This window comes from Cylas formicarius, unplaced genomic scaffold, assembly GCF_029955315.1.
Source record: "Cylas formicarius isolate icCylForm1 unplaced genomic scaffold, icCylForm1.1 PGA_scaffold_3__17_contigs__length_32017465, whole genome shotgun sequence".
Classification (NCBI taxonomy): domain Eukaryota; kingdom Metazoa; phylum Arthropoda; class Insecta; order Coleoptera; family Brentidae; genus Cylas; species Cylas formicarius.
This window is the reverse complement of record NW_026844326.1, coordinates 10,392,614-10,416,153: the sequence shown is the minus strand read 5'-3', so window position 1 is coordinate 10,416,153 and position 23,540 is coordinate 10,392,614. Positions and strand designations below refer to the sequence as shown.

The 23,540-nt window shown below is 31.2% G+C and overlaps 1 protein-coding gene across 1 annotated transcript in view; it reads right to left on the bottom strand.

Annotated features, from left to right (window-relative positions):
- LOC132699572 (MOXD1 homolog 1) overlaps positions 1-23,540 on the bottom strand; it is a 70,584-nt gene that overhangs the window by 40,804 nt on the left and 6,240 nt on the right. Inside the window, exon 2 of the mRNA XM_060666365.1 lies at positions 7,940-8,408. Coding sequence (XP_060522348.1) covers positions 7,940-8,371 — 432 coding nt within the window. The 5' untranslated portion in view covers positions 8,372-8,408. The remainder of the gene's footprint in view (positions 1-7,939; positions 8,409-23,540) is intronic.

Genomic DNA, 23,540 nt, shown 5'->3' with positions numbered 1-23,540 from the left:
TAAACGGTTTACCTTATAACATGCAGTTAGTTGTAAGATTACGAGATCCTAATACTTTGGAACAAGCTCTCGCTTTTGTCAGAGAGGAGGAAAATTTCTTGTACCTTAAAATGGGTCAAAATGCTAATCTAATAACACCTACATATAAACCACAAACTCGTATAAACCCTATATTCCAAAAGGATAACGTAAATATTAAACCAGTTCAATTCCCTTCAACAAACCTTCGTGCACCATTTGTGTCACAATTCCCGAAAATTCAAAGTAACTGGACGCCGCCTCCAAATAATTATCTGACAAGACCATTAGTAAATCCTCCACAAAGCTTTCAACGGTTCGCAAGACCAATATTTTCGCAACCTTCATATCCTAGACCAATGACTTGGTATCCAAATAATAAATTCCCTACACAACAACACCCTCATTTCGCAAATCAACGTACAAGTGCGATACTGCGTAATCAAAATATGAGAAATAATACTCAAACAAATCCAATAAAAGACCGCCCTGAACCCATGGATATTAGTTCTGGAAATTCTCGAATCCAACCAAAACCAACCTTTGTCTCCCAAGAATTATTTAACCAACAAATTGAAAATACTGTTGAAAAAAATAAAATAAATGATATTTCAATAGAAACACCATCTTGTTCATATCCGACTGAGAACGATATTTATCCCGAATACGAATTTAATTTTGACTATCCGAGTGATACACAAGAATTCGAATATACAGATTGTACAGTTTATCCATTTGACTATAACATAGATTCGGAATTGTGTAACGCCGAAAATAACCAACTAAATTTTCACACAACTCCCAATCAAATAGAACAACCCTAATACAACTTAATAATTATAGAACAGATCTTCCATATATTTATATACCAGAAATTGATGGATATTTTCTAATCGATACAGGAAGTTCTCGATCTCTAATGGACCCAGATCTTGCAAAAAGATATTTTCAAAATTTCATCTTTGAGGAAGATTTTTATATCCAAACGGCTCACGCACTTTCACATCATAATAAAGTAATTCAAATTCCGACTTTCAAAATTTTTAACACCAATAAAAATGTAAAATTCCACTTATTTAAGTTTTCTGATAAATATGATGGTTTAATCGGATCTGATCTATTAAAACAGTTAAATGCAAATATTGATTTTAATCTCAAACAATTAATAACTCAAACTACAAGAATACCAATAATATATGAAGAATCTGATATACCTCAGGTTAGACAAAATCTAAACAATTTAAATCAATGCTGGACTAATTTCAATTATTCTTTAATAGTAGCCGGTAGAATTCAACAGATTGTAAAGATACCTGTTACACTTCAGGAAGGTATAGGCATTTTGGATTATGTAAATTTTGGAAATAAGGTAGAAATGCCAAAGGCTTTAGTCAATGTGAAAAATTATTTTGCTTATGTTTGCTTAACAAATTCAAACGAAAATCCCGTTGAAATTAAACTTTTTGAACCCTTAGACATCGAAACTGTAAATTGTTCAGAAATTTATTTTATTGAAAAAATGGAAGTAGATGACTATCCGCTAGAAAAAACGCAGGATGACCTATTGAAATCGAATTTAAAAAATCTACGATTGGAACATTGTAATAAAGAGGAAAAGAATGCAATTAGAAATCTTTGTTTTGAATTCCGTGATATTTTCTATAGCGAAGACATCCCCTTAAGCTTTACAAACCAAATTTGTCATAAAATAAATACTACCGATGAAACACCAATATTCACGAAAAGTTATAGATTCCCCGAAATTCATAAGAAAGAAGTAAACTCTCAAATAACTAAAATGTTAAGCCAAGGTATCATTCAGAATTCAACATCTCCCTGGTCCAGTCCAATATGGATTGTTCCAAAAAAGCTCGACGCATCAGGAAAACGTAAGTGGAGATTAGTAATTGATTTTAGAAAGTTAAATGAGAAAACAGTAGACGATCGATACCCGTTACCAAATATAACCGATATCCTAGATAAGTTAGGAAAATCAAATTATTTCTCAACAATAGACCTTGCGTCAGGGTATCATCAAATAGAGGTTGATGAGAAAGACATTCCCAAAACTGCTTTTTCTACTCAAGGTGGGCATTATGAATTTAAGAGAATGCCATTCGGGCTGAAAAATGCTCCCGCAACCTTTCAAAGGGTTATGGATAATATCTTGAGAGGATTACAGAATGAGACTTGCCTTGTATACTTAGACGATATTATAATCTTTTCAGTTTCTCTAGAAGAACATATGTTAAGACTACGACAAATTTTCGAAAGACTTAGACAATCTAATTTTAAAATTCAAATTGATAAATCCGAATTCCTACGTAAAGAAGTACAATATCTTGGACATACAATTACACGTGACGGAGTACGACCAAACCCTGAAAAGATAAATGCCGTTAAAAACTTTCCTCTTCCAAAAACTCAAAAAGATATAAAAAGTTTTCTTGGCCTTCTTGGATATTATAGACGTTTTATTAATAATTTCGCTAATGTTACTAAACCCTTAACGGCATGTTTAAAGAAAAACGCTAAAGTTATACATTCCCGTGATTTCCTACAATCTTTTCAAATGTGCAAGGAACTACTAATAAACGCCCCCATCCTACAATATCCGGATTTTGAAAAAACCTTTATACTGACTACCGACGCAAGTAATGTTGCTATTGGAGCAGTGTTGTCCCAAGGAAATATTCCTTATGACAAACCAGTGGCGTATGCTTCACGCACTTTAAACGATAGTGAATCCCGCTATTCCACTACCGAAAAGGAACTTCTCGCGATTGTATGGGCTTGTAAACATTTTCGGCCGTACCTTTACGGAAGAAAATTTAAAATTTATACCGACCATCGCCCCCTGGTGTGGTTGTTCAACCTTAAAGAGCCTAATAGTAAATTGGTACGGTGGCGATTGCGTTTAGAAGAGTTTGATTATGAAATCATTTATAAAAAGGGTAAATATAATAGTAACGCGGATGCTTTGTCTCGTATTCAATTAAATGCCCTCGAAACTGAAAGCATCGTTAATCAACCGGGTGATGTAAATGAAGATATTGTCGAATTTCTCAGATCCTTATGTGAGAAACCATTAGAAGATGGTCCAACCCCTTCTACTAGTGAAAACATCCCAAATGATGATCTAACCAATACTAACCCTCCTGATAGCCAAATAACACCACATTCCGATAGTAATTCTGATTCAGTAAATAATGGTATACCCATATTAGATGAAATTATTAATAATAAGCCATTCCAAATAATTATTTCCCCTAACATTCATAAAAAATTAGATATAACAAAAAATGACTTTGGAAAATTAAAAATTTTAGAAATTAAAATCCCAAAAAAAGACGATAACTTAATATTTGAATTTTTAAGAGATTATACATCTATAGATCGTATATTTCACCTTTACTTCCAAGATGACTCTCAGTATTTAGATTTTTCAAATATCTACAGAAAATTCTTTTATGTCAAAGGACTAAAATTAATTAGGTGTACCAAAATGGTAAACACAGTTAAAGAAAAAGACGAACAAATTATGAGTATAAAATTCCAACACGAAGGAAAATGTAACCATCGAGGTATTAATGAAACAATTGAACAGATACGTAGAAATTATTATTGGCCAACAATGAAACACAGGACGTTTCAAATTATATAAATTCCTGTGAGGTCTGCCAAACCGCAAAATATGCAAGAAAAAAACCATACTCTCCATTAGCACTAACCGAGACACCCAATAAACCTTTTCAAATTCTACATATAGACGTTTTCAAATTTGATGGACAAAATTATGTTACAATCTTTGATAAATTTTCAAAAATGGGACAAGCTTTTCAATTAAAATCAAAATCTGCGATTGAAGTATGTAACAATCTCATTAAATATTTTTCATTTTATGGATTACCTGAAAAAATAGTAATGGATAATGGAAAGGAATTTAATAATGAAACTGTGAAAGAATTGCTAAAAGTACATAAAATAAATATCCACTTCACAACCCCTATGCACCATGAAGGTAATTCGCCTGTCGAACGCTTTCATTCAACTCTATTAGAACATCTAAGAATATTACGTTCAAAGTATAAAAATGATACCAATATAATAGAATATGCCCTCATTGCATATAACAGTTCCATACATTCAACCACCAAATACACACCCTTCGAACTAATATTAGGACACACAGCGTCTCGAGATCCGAACGAACTTATTGAAAGTACATTTTATGCAGATTATGTCGATAACCACAAAAATAAACTAAAAAGTATCTATCAAAAGGTAAATGAGACAAATGAACAGACAAAACAAAAAATAATTAATAAACATAACATCAAAGGACCTACTCAAATTCAATTTAAATTAGGTCAGACAGTGTTTAAATGTAACGAGAAACGAAATAAAAAGGAAAATAAATTTTCTGGCCCATTCGAAATAATAGAAATTCTTGAAAATAATAAGGTTAAAGTAAAAAACAAAAAGAATAATAAAATCATTGTTCTTCATGTTAAAGAATTAAGAATACCCGTTTCTGTTACAGAATCGTGTTCTTAGTTGCTGTAACCGGAACATCTATCTTTCAACCAATCGAAAACAACCCCGGACTTTTCCCTTATAAAGTTGGAATCGCACAAAACCAGGTGAATACATGGACATTTATCCAAATGTTTGATTTAGCAACTATTAGTAAGGAGTTTACTACTCTAAAGACATCTACAAATAATTTAAAACAAGCATTTGAACAATATGAAAATAGTGCAGGCTATAAAAACGAATTTCAAAATTCTCTTCAGATATTGGCTACACTCGAAGAGAAAATACAATCACAATTTTTGCAAATTGACCCACCGTTGATGAAATCAAATAAGAAAAAACGTGGACTTATAAATGGGTTAGGCTCATTTATAAAATTAATAACAGGAAACCTAGATAGTGAAGATGCTGAACGTTACGACAGCCTTCTAAAAACGCTCTCCGAAAACCAGAACGGAATAAAATCTATTCTTGAAGACCAAACATCAATCCTAGAAAACTCGATTCAAAAATTCAATAATACAACAAATTTGCTGGCGCACAATCAAGTAATTATTCAAAGCCGAATTATGCAAATTGAACAAAATATTAAACAAACTAAAATCACTATGGTAGAAAATTTCCACCTATTGCTGATACAAACTGTCTTATTTCAAATAATTACAGAATATCAAATGATTGATAATATTTTGGAAAACCTAGGAAACGCAATAACTTTTGCAAAGTTGAATATTCTTCATAATTCTATTGTAGAACCTATAGATTTACTAAAAGAATTAAATATTATTAAAAAATATTTAAATAAAAATCATAAATTAATCTGTGAACCAGAATTGGAAAATCTATTATTCTTCGAAAAGTTGGCAATAGTGAAAAGTTATTTTAAACCCGATAAACTGATTTTTATTATAGAAATTCCAATTACCGAAAAGGAAAGCTATTCTTACTTTCAACTATTCCCACTTCCAGTAAAAAATCTAAAAACCTATCAATCGATATTCCCATCTACGAAATTCCTTGTTCTAAATGAGCATAAATACATACTGACTAATGATCCGTGCTACGAGATAACTGAATCCGAATTTTTGTGTAAAAATAATAATCCGATAAATATCGACGTCAGTTCACCCTGTGAAGTACAGTTATTGAAATATAAAAGGAACGTGACCAATTGTAATATGATTAACGTTTCCTTGAAGAATGTTAAACTACAAAAACTGTCAGGAAGACATTTTCTATTAATTGTCCCAACAGACTTAATCGCTGAGCAAAAATGTGGAGAAGAGAAAGAATATATCCCGCTTGAAGGACCCTATATAGTGGAACTTACCCCAGATTGTGAAGTAAAACTGGACCAAATTACTTTAAGAATTTATCAACAATCTAAACTGAAACTTAAACAAATTCAACTACCAAATCTTAATTACTTAACACCTATAAGTAATCATGAAGAAAATAATTTGCAACCACTAGTATTGGATACAATTCCACTGGATGACTTAAAAACTATTGGAACTGCATTGGAAACACAAAAAAATAAAATTAACAAAATTAAAGAAAACGTAATAAATGTAAAAGGATTAAGTATCTGGACATTACTCCTTTATATTGGTTTGTTCCTGATACTGATATACTTCGTTTGGATAATGGTACACCGATGGAAAAATAGGTCTAATCCTGAAGAAACTACAGAAGTAGAAGAGTATGCTGTTTAACTCATACCCTTCTGGAAGGGTAGTTCGTTCCTAAGGGGGGAGAAGTTATATGTTGATGAAGTGTAGACGTAGACTAAACAAAATGCAATTTCGCCGAATCGGTTGCTGATAAGTGCATCGTTATGTGCAAGCTCTGGTGCCTCGTTTCTCGCCGGATTAAAAGTAGTTGCTTCTTAACTTCAGGGCGCTCACGTTGTAAATTCGCATGAATTGTCGGTTCCAAAGTTGTACTTTAAGAAATAAAGTCAAATTTTTTTAAAAACTGTTTTCACCGATTCCACCACGAAACTTACGTATCTAGCAATTTCTTGCCATAGCAAGAAATTCTGTAATGCTCATTTCGACAGCACAATTTTTTTGAGTCTTTTCTGCAGCAAGTTCTACCAGTCTTTTCAGAGCCCGAAATTAAGACGATATATATATACTTCGCAGCGAATGAAATAAATGGAAACAGTTATTTTTGACAGTAATATATTTTTTTCAATTTCAGTTTTGAATTACTTTTAATATCACTGGAAGTTTTTTTCTTTTGCTAAGTAATGTCGAGTTTTTCAGATGGTGAATTCCGTTATTTTTGATCAACGGCTCCAGTTTCTTTGTACGTTCGCAAATAAAATCTGTTAGACTTTGCATGTTCTTGCAATTATTTCAATAATATTGAGAAAAATGTATTTGCTTGCCTTGTTTTAATCCATACGTTTCTTTTCTTTTTCAGTATCGAGGATTTTTTAACTTGTTCAGAACAATAACAGCTGAGACAATTTGCCATAAATGCATCATTTTGGGAACGACAAATAAATCGAAATCACTGATAGAGTGGACCAAAAAGATTCACTCTCAGCAGCTTTACGTAAATTCTGGCTAGTAAAGACATATATAATCTACAGAAGCAATAAATTTTGTCTCACTAGTATACGCTAAATCTGTCCGTCACTTTAAACCAAATATGTATTCACAAAATAAAAGATTTCATCTATATAATTGTTATATTGAAAACAACAAAAATCTCGCTTCGACCACAAAATATTATCAAAGAAAATATCAACAAAAAAGAAGTCTCCAATAAAAGAATTTTTGGAAGAAAAGTATATGAAGAGGATTAAGATTTAAAAGATTGCATTACACGAGCAGGAGCATAATTTATTATTGTATCTATTATTTATATATTTTTATATATATATATTATTACAATAGAAAGTGTTAAATTGTTATAAAACACCAGAATAAACACAACCTGATAGAAAGACAGCTTAAGTTTTTATGTCAAAACGTATATCTAAAATTATAAGAATAGTGGCTAAAAAAATTGCCTTTTTAGGTTTTTTATAATTAAAATTATTATTATTCAAATTATAATTAATAAATCAAAATCTAGATGAAACTATACAACTTTTCTTTTTATATTTATTTTCAATCGTTTGTAGTTTTTGAGTTTGACAACATTATTTTGGACGCTCTGCATACATACCCATGTATAACTGTAGTTCTAAAAGTGAAATTCAAGAATGCTGGGTTACGAAAGTTAAAAAAAGTGATGCTTATTTTCAGTTTATTTAACGCACATTTTGTACGATCAAGTGATTTCTATTTTTTTTTTATTATTGGCTCTTTAATTTTCAATTTTCACAGAGATCAATACAATAAAACCAATTTTCCGCACGTGTACCTACCACCAACATGGGTTTCAACAGTCGGTCGTCGACCCATCCCATGACTATGTCCGCCCCTTCCATTCCACCGTTTGGGCTGAATCCGATGCCAATATACCCTAGCGTTTTGGCTTCGACTCGAAACAGGATTTCTTGGTGCCTGGGTTGCCACCTTAAAACTACTAAACCTTCGCGATCCAACGAGGCCGAATGGGTCCATACGATATCAGACGACACTTGACGTTTTCTTCGCCACTTTTCTTCCACGAGCACATCACTGGACGTCCTTAAAACTGCACTATCGTTTGAATGTTCCTTAGTTCGTTCGAAACCGTTCACTAATTCCACGTGTTTCACGTATTGGTCTAAAAGGTCTTCAGCTTGTGTGGCGATTGCTGAGATCAGGAAAAATATAAAGAGGTAGGTCCTGCGGTGGTCGTAGTAGTAAATCATAATTGTAGCTTTATCGGGATAGCCTTATTTACATTATCTGAAATTAAAAAAGAACTCGTATTAGGGGCGGTTTGAACCAACTTCCATCTTAATTTATTTGTCTCAAAAACTCAATGCTAAATGATTCGATACAGAAAAGACCCAACTTTATCCATGTTGCGTCGAGCATTTATCTCTTATACATGCAAAAGGAGGTCCTTAATCTGTGCAGTTAACGTCAAAACGTATTAAATAATTTATTGCATTATAAACACATTTTAATAATAATAAAACCGTTTTGTGTTTTGTGTCATTGCTACTTAATCGTTTAATTTATAAATGTACTATACCAAAGACCTATACATTTATTATTTCGTTAATAGATATTTAAAAAAAAAACACACTCTATTGAAAAACCAATTATAATATATAGACCCCATAAAAGAGTGCTCTGTATAGGCATAATTGAGAGAAGATCCTTTAGAATATTTATTTTGCTTTAAGCTTGACTATATGTATGTTAGTAGGAGCAAAAAAAAGTTTATTTATTACTTTACAATAAATAAATAAAAGTTTACAAAAATTACTTTAAAATAATATGTAAATAACGAAAAAATGGATATAAGAGTATATTAAAAGTTTTATATTATGGTCATTACTGGGGTTATTCCATATAAATTTTGGAAACTTATCTATTGTTAGGATGTTCTGTCATAATCGAGAGAAAGATTATATTGGATATAAATTAAAACATATATTATTTGAATTAAGGAATTATTTCTTGATTAGATGTCTACAGAAAAATAAGAAGTTTTAAAAAGGCTATATGCATAAGATGCTTGTTTGCTGAATTCATCTTTTTTAATTTTGATTATTTTATTTATTTATTCAGATACTCAACACTTACAGAGTAGAACCTAAGAAAAAGAAAGATGCAATTTAATCACCAATTCCATATTTCAAAGAGTTTAGATTTACGATTGCACAATTTACGTATAACAATAATTGATGAATTGCTGTAACACTCAGTTTTGGTTAGTTGTTTGTATACAGTCAAATAAAACGGTTCGATTGACTGTATTAATATTGAGTGGACATTGTCTACATAAAAATTCAGGGGGTTTTGTGTATTAGGGAGTATGAATTTTAATTTGAATTAATAATTCGGGAGCATTAGTCATATTATTTAACAATTTGCATAAAAAAAATTACTGCAGACGAATTTCTTCTATTTCGTCGATAGTGAATTTCGGTCTTTGGTATGTGTATTTGGTACACACCAGTTTCACGGTCATACAAATACCTTAGAAACTTATTTTGATCCTTTTCAGTGATATACTTTTGAGTTTTATAACCTTGACAAGGACTCCATATAAAAGAACAATCTTAAAGAATACTTGTGACAAATGAGGTATAAAATGTTTTAAGACATGTGAAATTAAAACCTTACAATTTCTTATGATAAATCAATCAATTTTATATTAAAATTATTCTTATTCCTTATCTCTATTAAAGCAAAGCACAAAACATTTATCATTATTTAGTCATATATTCTCTGCAAGGTTTGTTGACGTTTTAGACAGTTAACGTAATTTTTAATAACAGCATAAAGTTTTATATCATCATCATATAAATGTATTTTCGAATCTTAAACTAAAGCAACCAAGGATTGGAATCGCACAGAGCACCTGGCGTTGCGTGATAATATATAATTATGATTTAAATACATTTAAGCAAGGTATTATGAAAACTAAAATTGTGCCATAACTTTTTTAGAAAAACATTGCCCGAGGGTCTTGTGTTTTAATTTGTATTTGTTGGATGTACGAATGAGTTCGTAAAAAAACATCAACATCAACTAAGAAACCATGTTGCCTTGTTGACTAGTGACTAGGGCTTGCTTTTGTGACCTAATATAACCGCTGCACTGGGTGGTGTTTTTATTGTTTTTGATGGTCTTAATGAGATTTAAAAAATACAATTTTCGTAAGCGAAATATATTGGTGTCTTAATAAAGTGTACCACTTAAAGAATATTCTTTTCATAAATTAATTTTAATAATCATTTTTGAATTACTCAAAAATTTAAAAATGAGAGAATCCCTTGTTTCCCCCAACCACCTAGTTCAAAGCTAAGCTTTGATTCAATCAGGTGTCTGATCATGTCTAGAGATTCTTTAGCATAAAGATCCCATTTTAAATGACAATCCAGACTTATACCTGGATATTTTATGGATTAAGCTTCCAGATTTATAATATTTTATTGATATTTATATTTATATTTACAGGACTCATATTAGGTAGTCCTGATATGAAGTAAAGCAAAAGTATTTTGCAATCGAAATGTAACGTATGTTCAACGCGTTTTAGTTTTTGTTTACCCTCTAGACCTTAAAATAGTCATAGCAGAGGATTCTGAACAAAAAAGTAATTTTAGATGAATGTTACAAAACTTGCTATCCAATATTCAAACAAACCCCAAAAATAGGTTTAAAAATTATGAACTTTATGAATGAAAATCATATCCCCATAAAATCTGCGATGGAAATAGATGTGTTCTAGTTAACACTATCTGCTTCCAAATTACTTCTACGAATATTATGTAACTGAAGAAGAACATGGTTCCAAATACTGATACTAAATCTATAATGGATTTTGGCGATTACATTATTTGACACCTTCTTAATTTAATTATGGCAACTTTCTTCTTAGTGAGAATAGCAAGCGTATTGAGAATTTTGGATATAATATGTGACTTTAATAGCAAAAAAAAGGAATAATCAGCACATCCAAATGGGGTATCCTCAATCAATACATTTCAGGGATATTTTTTTGATGCTTCAGGTTAAATGAACACCCCGTATGGAACCTTCATTAAATTTGACCTGCGCCGGTCAGTTTCCAATTAAAAAGTGCAGCGGTCCTTTGTAGTATATATATTTTGTGTCCCTATTAGCTTGCACCTTCAGGTTTTATAAAAAGGAATTAGAAAATTTATGCATTAGATCTGAAAAGAAAGGTCATTAAAATCGGTAAGATGTTTTAAATTTTTGTGAAGCGTAGAAATTGGTTTTGGTGAGCTGATTCGGCTAATACATTCAGATTACGGAATGTGGATCGTTAAAATAGTCTTGCAGTCGAAGTAGCTAATTTCTCGGAAGAGGTTAGTTGTGGAATTCTTAATGAGAGGTGATAAGATACGTTATCGAAGAAAGTCCGTATAGGTTCCGTTTTATGTTCCACATTCCCATTCCGGACGGCATGTCGGTTCAATCTGTCCCAAATATCCCTGTGCACCAAATAGATGCGAAGAAGTCATAAAAACGCCTTTAGTTAAATGACGAGAACATAAGAAAATTATTTTAAGCGTCATATTTCAAATGGACCTTTTTTAGAAATAATCTTTTTGATTTAGTTAGTAGACTTGTCCTGACAAAATTTTAATAAAACGTTCATTTTGCTAAATTTTTTAAATTATTATTTTGAATTTTTAATTATTTTTGCATATTAAATAATGGACGAAAATCCCAGAGTCATAGTCAACACCAAAAAAAGTTGCGACTTTTGGCGTCAAAGAGCTTTTTCCTTGTTGTTAGGAAACTACGGTTGGAAAGTACAAAGCAATTATTGTGTTGTAATATGTAATTGTTGGATGTATAAATGAGATCGTAATTTCCCAATCAAACGATCTGTCAAATGCAATTCGATATGGAGTCCCAGAGTGAACAAACAAAGAAATAACTGTTTTTTGTTTTTTTGTTTATTTTTCAACAAATGATCTTATTTTGTGTCTGTTAAAAGTGTTTAGGTGTTTTCTAAACTTCAAAAGCAATTAATTTTTGCGTTTTTTAAGTCTTAGTAGATATTGTGTAAAACCGTTTTTTTATAGTGCCAGCTACTCAAAAGAACAAACAGCTAAGAAAAATTGTAATCGATGAAGGTACCATTACATGTTTTGGAAAGGATAAAGATCAACCTACTGAACATTCTACTCAAACGGACTTAACGATGGATGAGTTGACTCTAAAATTGAAACTGCTTAGTCCTGCACCCAAAAAAAATTGGAACAAAAAATAGAAAAATCGCCATATGTTTTAATGGATATATCAAAAATTAAAAAATTTTTTATAGTATATTATATTTATATTTATAAAAATTGGAAAGCATGAAGGGATATGCTAAGCATCACGGCATTAAAGTTCCTTTACTCACCTTTATAAAGTAATAACGACTGATTAACAGATTATGAAATATGTGAGCTGTAAAGACCATAATTTTCTATGTAAACTGAAATTACAATGATATCTGTTCTTCCAATCTGATCCACTACACATAATTTATAATGATATAACAAACAAATGTGGAATACTCACATCAGAAGTAAGAAACAAAACTATTGTTTCAATAAAAAAATACTTTATTTTTAAGGATTTTGAATCAAGTGTCAAGGTGTATAAAAAACTAACCTAAACTAGAACGAAAACAATACGGATCTGATCAATTCTGTTCTCATTTGCATTTAGTTGGTTAAATAAACATGTTTATATTTAGAGGTAAATTTCTGATACACAAAGACATGGAAAACATTAGTGTCCAAATAGAGTAATTCTGGGAGTGATGTCTTCACTTACCGTTACTTTAACCATATTAAGTTTTATACATTTTTGTACAATTCTGAAGTTTATACGACCAATCAAAAATATGAAATTATAATGAAATTACTTTTTCGATTCACTATTTTATAGTTGATTGAGGTTATAGTAAAGTACCAAAGGTTTCATAATCGCATTGAACTTTGGTGATATGAAACTTGCCATCTCTCCCAGATTTTTGGGATAGACGATCTTGAACAAAAGCAAGAAGAAAGATCAGAAAATAAGACGTTTTTTGATTCAAAGAGTAAAAAAAAATTAAAAAAGATAAAACGAAAAACAGATATTTCAGATGAGAAGAAGAAAAGTATGATGTTCTTACAATACCATACCTTAACATCAAATTGGCAAATTAAATTAGTTCCAGTGTGGCAAAATATTTTTATAAAAGGTTTAGCTAGTAAAATATACATACACAAAATATACAATACATCTACAAATTATTCAAAATTTGATGGGGTCGAAGAAAAGATCATATCGCTTTGCTTCAGGTGATCAGGATGGCTTAGTAACAAACTGAAACTTCATATGTAAGATTGCGAAATTTAAGATTCCGTCTCTTCGAAGGATTATTCTCGCGCACGGAGGTGCGTAAGCAGAAAAATATAATTACAATAAAAAAACGTCGAAAATAGATTTCCAAGCGATCATTTATATATTACAACAATTCTTCAATTCTGAATTCTACGGGCGTCGCGGATTTTTGCCCATCTAGCCACACCTTCAGAGCAAAATTTAGGATCGCATTGCAACGTTCTCAGTGTTTGTACAGTTAATATGTATTGGGTTAGTTGTCTATTGTTACATTCTAGGCCTAGGTTTACCTTTTAACTTGATATGACGCCTAAACAGCATCTAGAACTCTATGGGAAGTGGAATTAAGCAAGGTCTATCGTCTTTCGATTGATTTTTATTATGATTTTTGTTAAGCGTTTTGCAAAAGCTCTTAGTAGTACATAAACCAACTAACCCATAGTATGGGGTAGAACTGGTGAAGGAGGGGAGACTGAAAAAGTACTGCTGTGTGCTGATTGTGTGACTTTTGGTCTGAATAATATTTATTACCTAAAGTTATGAGTGTGGTGTAGGCTAACCCTTCTGGATTATAACACTTTAATAAAACCAAATAAAGAAGAAATATAACTCATCATATGTAAACAAAATGTCATGCGATGAACATCACTCCTAAAATAAAAAATGTTTATTCCTTTTAACAATGGCGATATAGTTTGTAGGAAATATCTTTTCTGAATGAGGTAACCTTACAACGAATAAACGCTTTTTTGTAAGAAAAGTGCAATGAATTCCGTAGTATCATTGCATGTATATGTAAAAAAATATTTTATCTTGTTTTGTATATTTGTATATTTGTAAATATGAAAAATTTGTTCGGAGCATGAAACAATCTAGATAATGAAAATCAAAGCCTGTGAAACAAAATCCTTGACCTAACGAAATTACCTTACCACGTCCTAGTTTTAAAGTATCCTCTACGTAGAACGAGAAATTGAGACTGATATAGTTCTATCCATTTGCGAGTACAAACGGGGAAAATGGTATTAATTTTTTCGCCGTCTGTCTGCGGTGGAAACCGTATTTCCGAAAACTCGTTAACTCACGCGATTTTTAAAGCTTCCAAGCGTTTCTAAAACCAAGAATTCGTAAAAGCTTTATTGTTAGTAGCTTATCGGTTCAACTGTTATCTCGTTATGGCGAATGGATTGATCGTATCAACTATCTCGATCAGCCTCATCTACTTGCTGAGCAACACAAAGGGTAGTAAAAAATGGCGTAAAAACATTACGCTGCTTTTTTTTTGTGTTGGTGTCTAGTGCTAGAACGGGGGCCTTAATGGCAGAAGACAAATGATATGAATAGCGAGTCTAGTCCAGCAAAAAACGAGTAATGGTTAAGGAAAATAATTAATGAATAGCTCGTTAATACTTTAATATAACGTTTAGTGCCGATATTAACTGTTAATTTAAAGTAGATGTAAAACTATTTCGTAATAATTTATGCACCTCCTTGCAACAAAATGTACCTGATATAATGATGCCCATAATTCACATTGTGTTGTCGGCGACGCCTAATAATTTCCCTTAATTAAAGTTTGTATCAAACGTGATACCATGGTAATAGCTTTTATTTGTTGTATTTTGGTCTAATTTATGAAAGTGATATGAAAATTGGCATTTGACAAAACAGTTATTAGGCATGGATTTTAAAGGTCTGTTCTTTCATCTCTGATAAACTTAGTATTACATACAGCCTTGACTTTAACTACAGTAATTTTCAATTGATAATTGCGTGTTAGCTATTGCGTGCTACTAAAACCTCAAAATTGTAAACCGCTTGATGTGGCATACAAAAATGCCTTCAAACTTTTATTAAGAATAAGATGTGCTCTAAATTATTTTTTATCTTTTACTGTAATCTTCATAAGCTTCATACGTTGAGAAAGTGATTCACCTGAAATATTTCGATCATTTGATAACTCTTAAATAATCTAGAAAACTTGCATTGAAGATAAAACTGTTATGATTTTAAGTAACGTCCTATTTTAGTTTTACGAATCGTTGTATATCGATTATTTTCCAAAATGAAACAGATTGGAGTATCAAAAATGTACAAGAGTACATTTGTCACATTTTATGATTAGATAAAATACTTTTATTTATTTATTAATTTATCACCAGAAGAGGTCGCTAATTTATAATCCTTTATTTCTTAAACCTAAACCATCAACATTTGAGGTGTTGTAATAGTTAAAAGCTTGACTTAAGTGAAAGAACAATGCATACAGAGTGTTGCAGTGTTGAATATTTAAACATTTTAAAAGGTAACATTATTTTGAACAGTGCGCTGTTTTACTATTTTCGATTTATTCTAATCACCGGTAAGGTAAATACAGAAAAACCTAATATACATAGGGATAATTGGTTATTTGCTTACAGGGTGTTAAAAATTTACCAACCCGATACATCTTTCAAAGTTGCAAAACTTCGTTTTTTCAGTTTTTTTTTTGTAAGATATCGATATCGTTCAAATTATTGTATGCACCGTTTTTTGGAAATTTTATATTTTTCTACTAAAAGTCAATAAAACCCTAAAGAATTTGAATCCAATCTAAATTATTTAATTGGTTTATAAATTTTGGACACTGCAAGCGATAAATTAATCACAGTACCAATTTCGTGTTTCAATTTACTTCACAGGCGATTATTGCAAGTCTAAAATGATTAAAAGGCGCTAAAAGTGAAATAATATACCTGGTGTTCCATTTAAAATAGGTAAATTGTTTTCGATAAAATTCTTATTGAGGTTTATTGAGGCGTATTTGTTTTTATTTTAATTTTCCATAACACGCTAATAGTTTCAACCAGGCGAACAAAGCAGGAAGTTTAGGTTAAATTTTAAATCCGAAAAAAAACGTCAGACCTGTCGTTGTGGAATTGACGGAGCAATTTTTTTGTGTCAATTAACGGAAATAATTTTGAAAATACAATGAAATTTATATTTATTTATTTACATGTATTTATATTGTGTGTTACGTCGCTGTTGTGTCCTTCTGATAGATAAATGGAGTTGATATCTTTGTTGGGATACTCAGTAAAATAACCTACCTAAACTAAACTAACGAACCAAATCGCCAAGTATCGTATTCGCGAATGCCTTGAAGGTAAATTGAACATCACAATGGCATAATAATTTATTACGAAACAAACATAACACATATTTTTTTTTTTCAAAGAAACTTCCACTAGCTACTGTAATGCTTTTTACAAAACTTCTAGATTCCTCCTACGTCGGTTTTTGCTTAGTCGAAATTCCTGACGGAGAAATCCAGAAGTTTTGTAAAAAGCACACATTATATTTATGATAGATAATACTCCACATTTGCAAAATATTATTTAGAACATTTTGTCGTTCTTGCAGAAGTTTAAAATTAACTTTTTTTTTAAGATAAAATCATGTTTGAAATATTGCCAAAATTTGAGTTTTTTTTATTGACCAAGCGGTTGTAGGTTTTTTGAAGTTATTATGTTTGTAATCTACCACGTTCTTTGTTAATTAATTTTTGACAACATTTTCTACGTAAATCTGATTCATCACCAATTATATGTTTTTAGTTTAAAATCCTTATATACAGATCTAATAATTAAGAAAAATAATGCAAGTGCCGTAAGGTGCCATAAAACGAAAAGCTGCATAAAATTGACTCTTGTTGTCCCAATTTGCCACTTTTGAACAAACAAATTTTTAACTATACTCTGCATATGAATAAAATATCTTCAGAAAGTGATATTGGTGAAATGTCTTTAGAAGTTTTATAAAGGGTGATTTAATAAGGGTTTCCACATTAAAATAATAAAAAAAAACTCGGAAGAGTATAAAAATATACAAACATTTTTATTTGCGGAGATAATCCGACCAGGAAATTTGCCCCGCAGCAATTGCATCGTTTCTCTGGATGTGTGATTAGTGGTTCCATCCTGTTGGAACCACAAATCTTCAATGTCCATACCTTCCAACTGCTCCCAGAAAAAATCAGATATTATGTTTCGATAGCGAACACCATTAATCGTAACAGCGTTCTCCGCATTATCCTCGAAAAAAAAAGGGCCAATTATTCCTCCGCACCAAAATGCGCACCAAACAGTCACTTTTTAAGGATGCATTGCTTTTTGAACAATCTCTCTTGGATTTTCTAATCACCAAATACTGTTTGTTTACAAAGCCACCAACGTGAAAATGTGCCTCATGGCTAAAGATGATTTTCGTTGAAAAATGAACCCGTTGTTCACGTATCCATTCTGCAAACACGCGACGCTGTTGATGATCTCAGGGTTTCAACTCCTGAGTTATTTGGACTTTATATGGGTGTAAATGCAAGTCTTTTGTTAAAATTCGCCGTGTGGTTGAATACATAAGGCCCACTTGCTGCGATCGATGACGAATCGATGTGTTTGGATCTTCCGCTACACTTTCGCGAACAATGGCAACATTTTGATCTGACCGACCTGCACGAGGGACTTTGAGGTTAGTTACAGATCCAGTTTGCTCAAATTATTGAACCACATTCCAAATTGTCTTCGCAGAAGGTCGATTTTGCGCGCCAAAAAATTCACGTAGAGCCCGAAATGCATTTTTTTTTGATCAACCATTTTCATAATAGGCTTGCACAATTTTTAAACGTTGTTCAATCGTATATTGCTCCATGACTAATTTTGTTTATGTTTTGAGGTTAGAAATCTCATATGATAATAAACAAATACAGTGGCGTTTCAAAAATATTTCAGATTGTAATGTGGAAACACTTATTGAATCACCCGTTATTTGTTAGACTTGTACGATGACCCCAAGTTAAAATAAATGTTAAAAAATATTGTATAAACATTATTTAATTAATGAACAGTTTTCTGTTGTTTTTTGTTGTTTTCTCTATAAATTCTGTAAGGTTAATTTGTAATATTTTTGTGTGCTTTTTCTTACCTGATAATACATCTTAAGAAATAAAATAGTATTTCTAAAAATCGGCAAGAACCTAAGATTTTTTAGATTTAGATTAGCATTTTTAACGATCCTCTCAAATGTTGTGCAGTTTCAGAGGATGATGTAAGAAATGTCCCATAAAATGTCTGTTTCATTTCCACTGTGCGGCGTCTCTAGTTAATACGATAGCGTGTTGTAATATCCGAAGACGTCAGCGGAGGTTTATCAACCGGAATAATCCTTAACAATGCAAAATATATTATAATAATATAGAACTTCCGCTAAATCACACCGCAAACAAGTTTTTAACCTTCTCTCACGATACGCCGCATAATATTTTAATTTGAAATTGACTCGGGGCAGTCGTCGCAGGAAGTCTGTGTGGATCCTACGGCCACGCTGAGATAATCAGTGTTAATTTAAATTTTTTTAATCGGTATAATTGTTGTAGTTAGCAACGTCTTTGTCGTTTCGGTCGATCGCCGAGCGTTTCCTACGCGTTCAACCTTTGAATTCAACGGAAACGTTTAATTAGTTGGTAAATATGATATTGTCACGGTAGCTTCATGCTGTGGTGAATCATTTTTTTATAAGCATTGGAAGAATTATTAATTTTCACTGAGTAAAAAATTTTGCAACGTATAAACCATCCATAGAAGAATTTATAGAAAGGAAACAACTTGGCTGATGAGGTCATTTACAGAGGCAGCACTGTACCAGGTACAGAGTAAAATGTCGGAAAAAGGAAAAATTACCCAGAGAAATGACAGCACATTGGGAAAGATTGTGAAAAAGAAAAAGCGGGAAAGAACACGGGTAGGCGCTAAAAATTTGGCACTAAATAGAAATGACTGGAAACTTTTTTAAATGGTTAGCTAGATTGTATGTAAAAATGTCACCCTTACACCCTACTGGTAGAAATATATATATATATATATATATATATATATATATATATATATATATATATATATATATATATATATATATATATATATATATATATATATATATATATATATATATATATATATATATATATATATATATATATATATATATATATATATATATATATATATATATATATATATATATATATATATATATATATATATATATGATGACACTATACTCCGGGATATCATCCGTTCGCTCGTTGAACTCCGACTGGAATCCTGCATCCGACTGGAATCCTGCAAATCCTGCATCCGACTGGAATCCTGCAGACGTTTCGCCAAAATCTCACTTGGCATCTTCAATGCTCGCGCTCCGAAAACACTTCGAACACGGAGCGCGAGCATTGAAGATGCCAAGTGAGATTTTGGCGAAACGTCTGCAGGATTCCAGTCGGATGCAGGATTTGCAGGATTCCAGTCGGATGCAGGATTCCAGTCGGAGTTCAACGAGCGAACGGATGATATCCCGGAGTATAGTGTCATCACATTTTTCCATCCGTGAATCAATACGTGAGAATATATATATATATATATATATATATATATATATATATATATATATATATATATATATATATATATATATATATATATATATATATATATATATATATATATATGATGGCACTATATTCCGGGATATCATCCGTTCGCTCGTTGAACTCCGACTGGAATCCTGCAAATCCTGCATCCTACTGGAATCCTGCAGACGTTTCGCCAAAATCTCACTTGGCATCTTCAATGCTCGCGCTCCGAAAACACTTCGAACACACACACACATATATATATATATATATATATATATATATATATATATATATATATATATATATATATATATATATATATATATATATATATATATATATATATATATAACATCTCTCAGGTAAAAGGTTTCATTTTTATTTAGTAACATATTCTTGTTTATGAAAATATATTTTTATGTATGTAAATATGTTTTATGTAAATATATTTACATAAACATGAATATGTTACTAAATATAAATGAAACCTTTTACCTGAGGGATGTAACCTAACCTACACTCAGAAAAACGTTACTTATTCCATAATTACAATCTATAATAGTTTATTGGTAGCATGCGCCAATAAATAGCGAAAAGCAAAATTTGTATTGCATAAAATAATATATTACGGATTTATTTTTTCTAAATAATATAATTTGTATATGTATTTGTATATATAAATATGTAAGTGACCGATTGGAGATGCTCTATATTTTTTTCTCATTTTTATTGTTCCGTAAAACTACTTTAAGACAATGTTCCCTGCCATGCTTTATATCCCTTCTTCTTAATACGTTTCTTTTTTTTTGTTTTTTTGTTGGTGTCATCATTTGGAACAATCAAACGATTGAACATTGAACGGCTAACATTGGTACAAATTCATTTAAAAATCAGGTAATTGCTTTTCAAGTAAAATGCTTGTATACGTTTATCATATAGAACACCGCTTTTTTAAACCCATTTTCGAATTATCTGTAAAATTTCATATATACGTCCACATCGATAAGTTAAAAATGCAGGCAATTTGGTAATGAGCCAATTTAGGTTAAGATGGCTTTTAAAAAGAATGTAATATTTAAGAATCAACAAATAAAAAACGTTTAAGTGGTAATTGTCAATATATAATTATTGAAATAATAATTAATCATAATTATAATTCTTGCGATTTTTGTTAAATTTTATTATAAAAGTGGCCGCCCTGAAATAATTATTTATTCGTTTATCAATACGGGATTGTCGTAGTTCTTGTTGGTTATTAATTTAGTTGTAATTTTCTTTATAATTAGATAACAGTTATGATTTGAAAATGAAATAAGAATAAATTTCGTTATTTATTATTAGAAGAGGAGAAGAAAGAGAGAGGAAAATATTGCTGATAGATTAGAAAAAAGTAGTATATTTATTTAAGGGCTATAAAGCTTTTTGTTGCCATAAGCCTAAACTAACCAAAACTAACCAAGCGTGATATTTTACAAGTATTTTAATGGTGCATTGATAGCGAATATGAGGAGGTGTGCGGCCTTGGACTTATACCCTACTATTGGAATTTTAACGTCAGTCTAGACAAAGTCTACGATCAGTTGAATATCAGGATAGAAAGTATTTCCTTGATTTAGAATTATGCAAATGTCTTGATCTTGATGAAAATAGCAAGAGCGATCGTAACTAGTTATAGATGAAATAAATGTAATTAACTTTTATTTGCAATTTCGCATCCTTCTTTCTTTTTTATATAGACTACATAGTTATCTAAATTACAATCCTTTTTGAACCTCTGTCATTTGGTTGTTTATTATTTTGCCCTTATCCATTTCCAGAGGCTCGGCACACGTGATTTGCAACCATTAAGTTCATATCAAATATCTTGCAATATACTATATTTGTAGCGAAGACCTCGAGAAACACATATGTTTACATCACTCATTTAAATCCTGTAGTAAATCTTTAATGAAAACCCACTTGAATTATTGTTTCTTATGTTCAATGTGTATGACGACTTGGAATATTTGATATTTCAGGAAAAAAAATATTAAATATAATATTTTTATAACATTTCGCGTGTAATTTGAGCAATTTTAAAAAGCGATCGATCACAACAAATAATAATTAACTTTGGTATGAATGAATTCGTATTTTTTTACATTTATAGTTTTTGGCCTCGATTTGTGCATTTTCTTACCTTACTTAATTTACGTCTAATTAGGCCGTGTTACAATATAACAATAGCACGAGTGAATATAATATGTTGCTGTCACTTTCCATTTCAATGTTACTGTCAATAATAACGCTGATTAATCGGTGGTAAAAGTTAAATGTGCACGATAATATACCTACTACGATACTTAATTGCTTAATTGGCAATATTTCGCACAACAAAATACCGTTTGATGTATGCAAAACTGCGAAGAGGTTGTTTCATGTAAAAATAATAAAATGTGTTTAGAAAGAAAATGCCAAGCGGCATGCTTGGTCAAAAATAAATTCTTCCAACACATTTATATGCAACAAGAAGACGATCTAAGCGTCTAATTCGAAGTGATTTCAGAAGCTATATTGAAAATGAAATTCCTTACAACCACAAAAAGTTTTGGTAACTTGTGTCAGTTAAAAGTTGTTCCGCCTTAGATTATTAATTTACTCGGAGATATGTAACCATTCTGAAATACGTAATTTGTTTGTCAAATTCATTGCTCGTCGGAATGCTCCAGCATAAAGTACTCAAAGTACTCCATTGGTGGATACTATACAAGGGTGTTGATTTGGACGGAATTCCGTCATTGTTTTTATAATTTGGAAGGTATCGGATATCATTCCGGTTCATAAAAATGGTCTAAAAATACGGTTAAAAATTATCGCCCCATTAGTAAGTTTTGTGTATTCGCCAAAGCGGTCGAGAAACTTGTTTACAAACATTTCTTAATTTGATAAGAGGCAAATTATTCCAGACCTAGACCAGCTTGTTTTTTTCTCAAATCGATCATTTGTTTATACCGAGTATTATTATTTTTATTATTATTCAGGTTGATGCAGGATACACCGATCTCAGTAACGCTTTTGATAAGATCGACTATAAGTTGCTACTAGTTAAAACTGGCTGAAGTCGGTGTGGATGGGATTTTGATGGATTGGGTGGAGTGGCAACTCCGGCACAAAATTTAAAATCCGTATCAATAATCAAAACTTGGATATACACGTCCGGGGTCTCTCAGGGATCCCATTTAGGATTTGTGATTGGTATTAATGACGAAGTGAAATGTTTTCAGCACAGCATATTGTGTTTCTATGCTGATGAACTAAAAATTTTCAGACAATTTACTTCACCTTCGCACTGCATTATAGTATGTTATAGCAAGACATACAGTGCTTTAGATCGTATTGTGAAAATAGTTGGCTGTCTATAATCATCGAAAAATACTGTGTTATATCTTTTATTAAAATTAGCTTCCTATTCACGTCAACTACTCTGTCAACAATAGTATTTTGAAAAGAGTAACAAATGGAGTGATATTGGAAAAAAAGCTAAATACTCAAAGCTTAAACAACGTAAAAATGCAGTCACT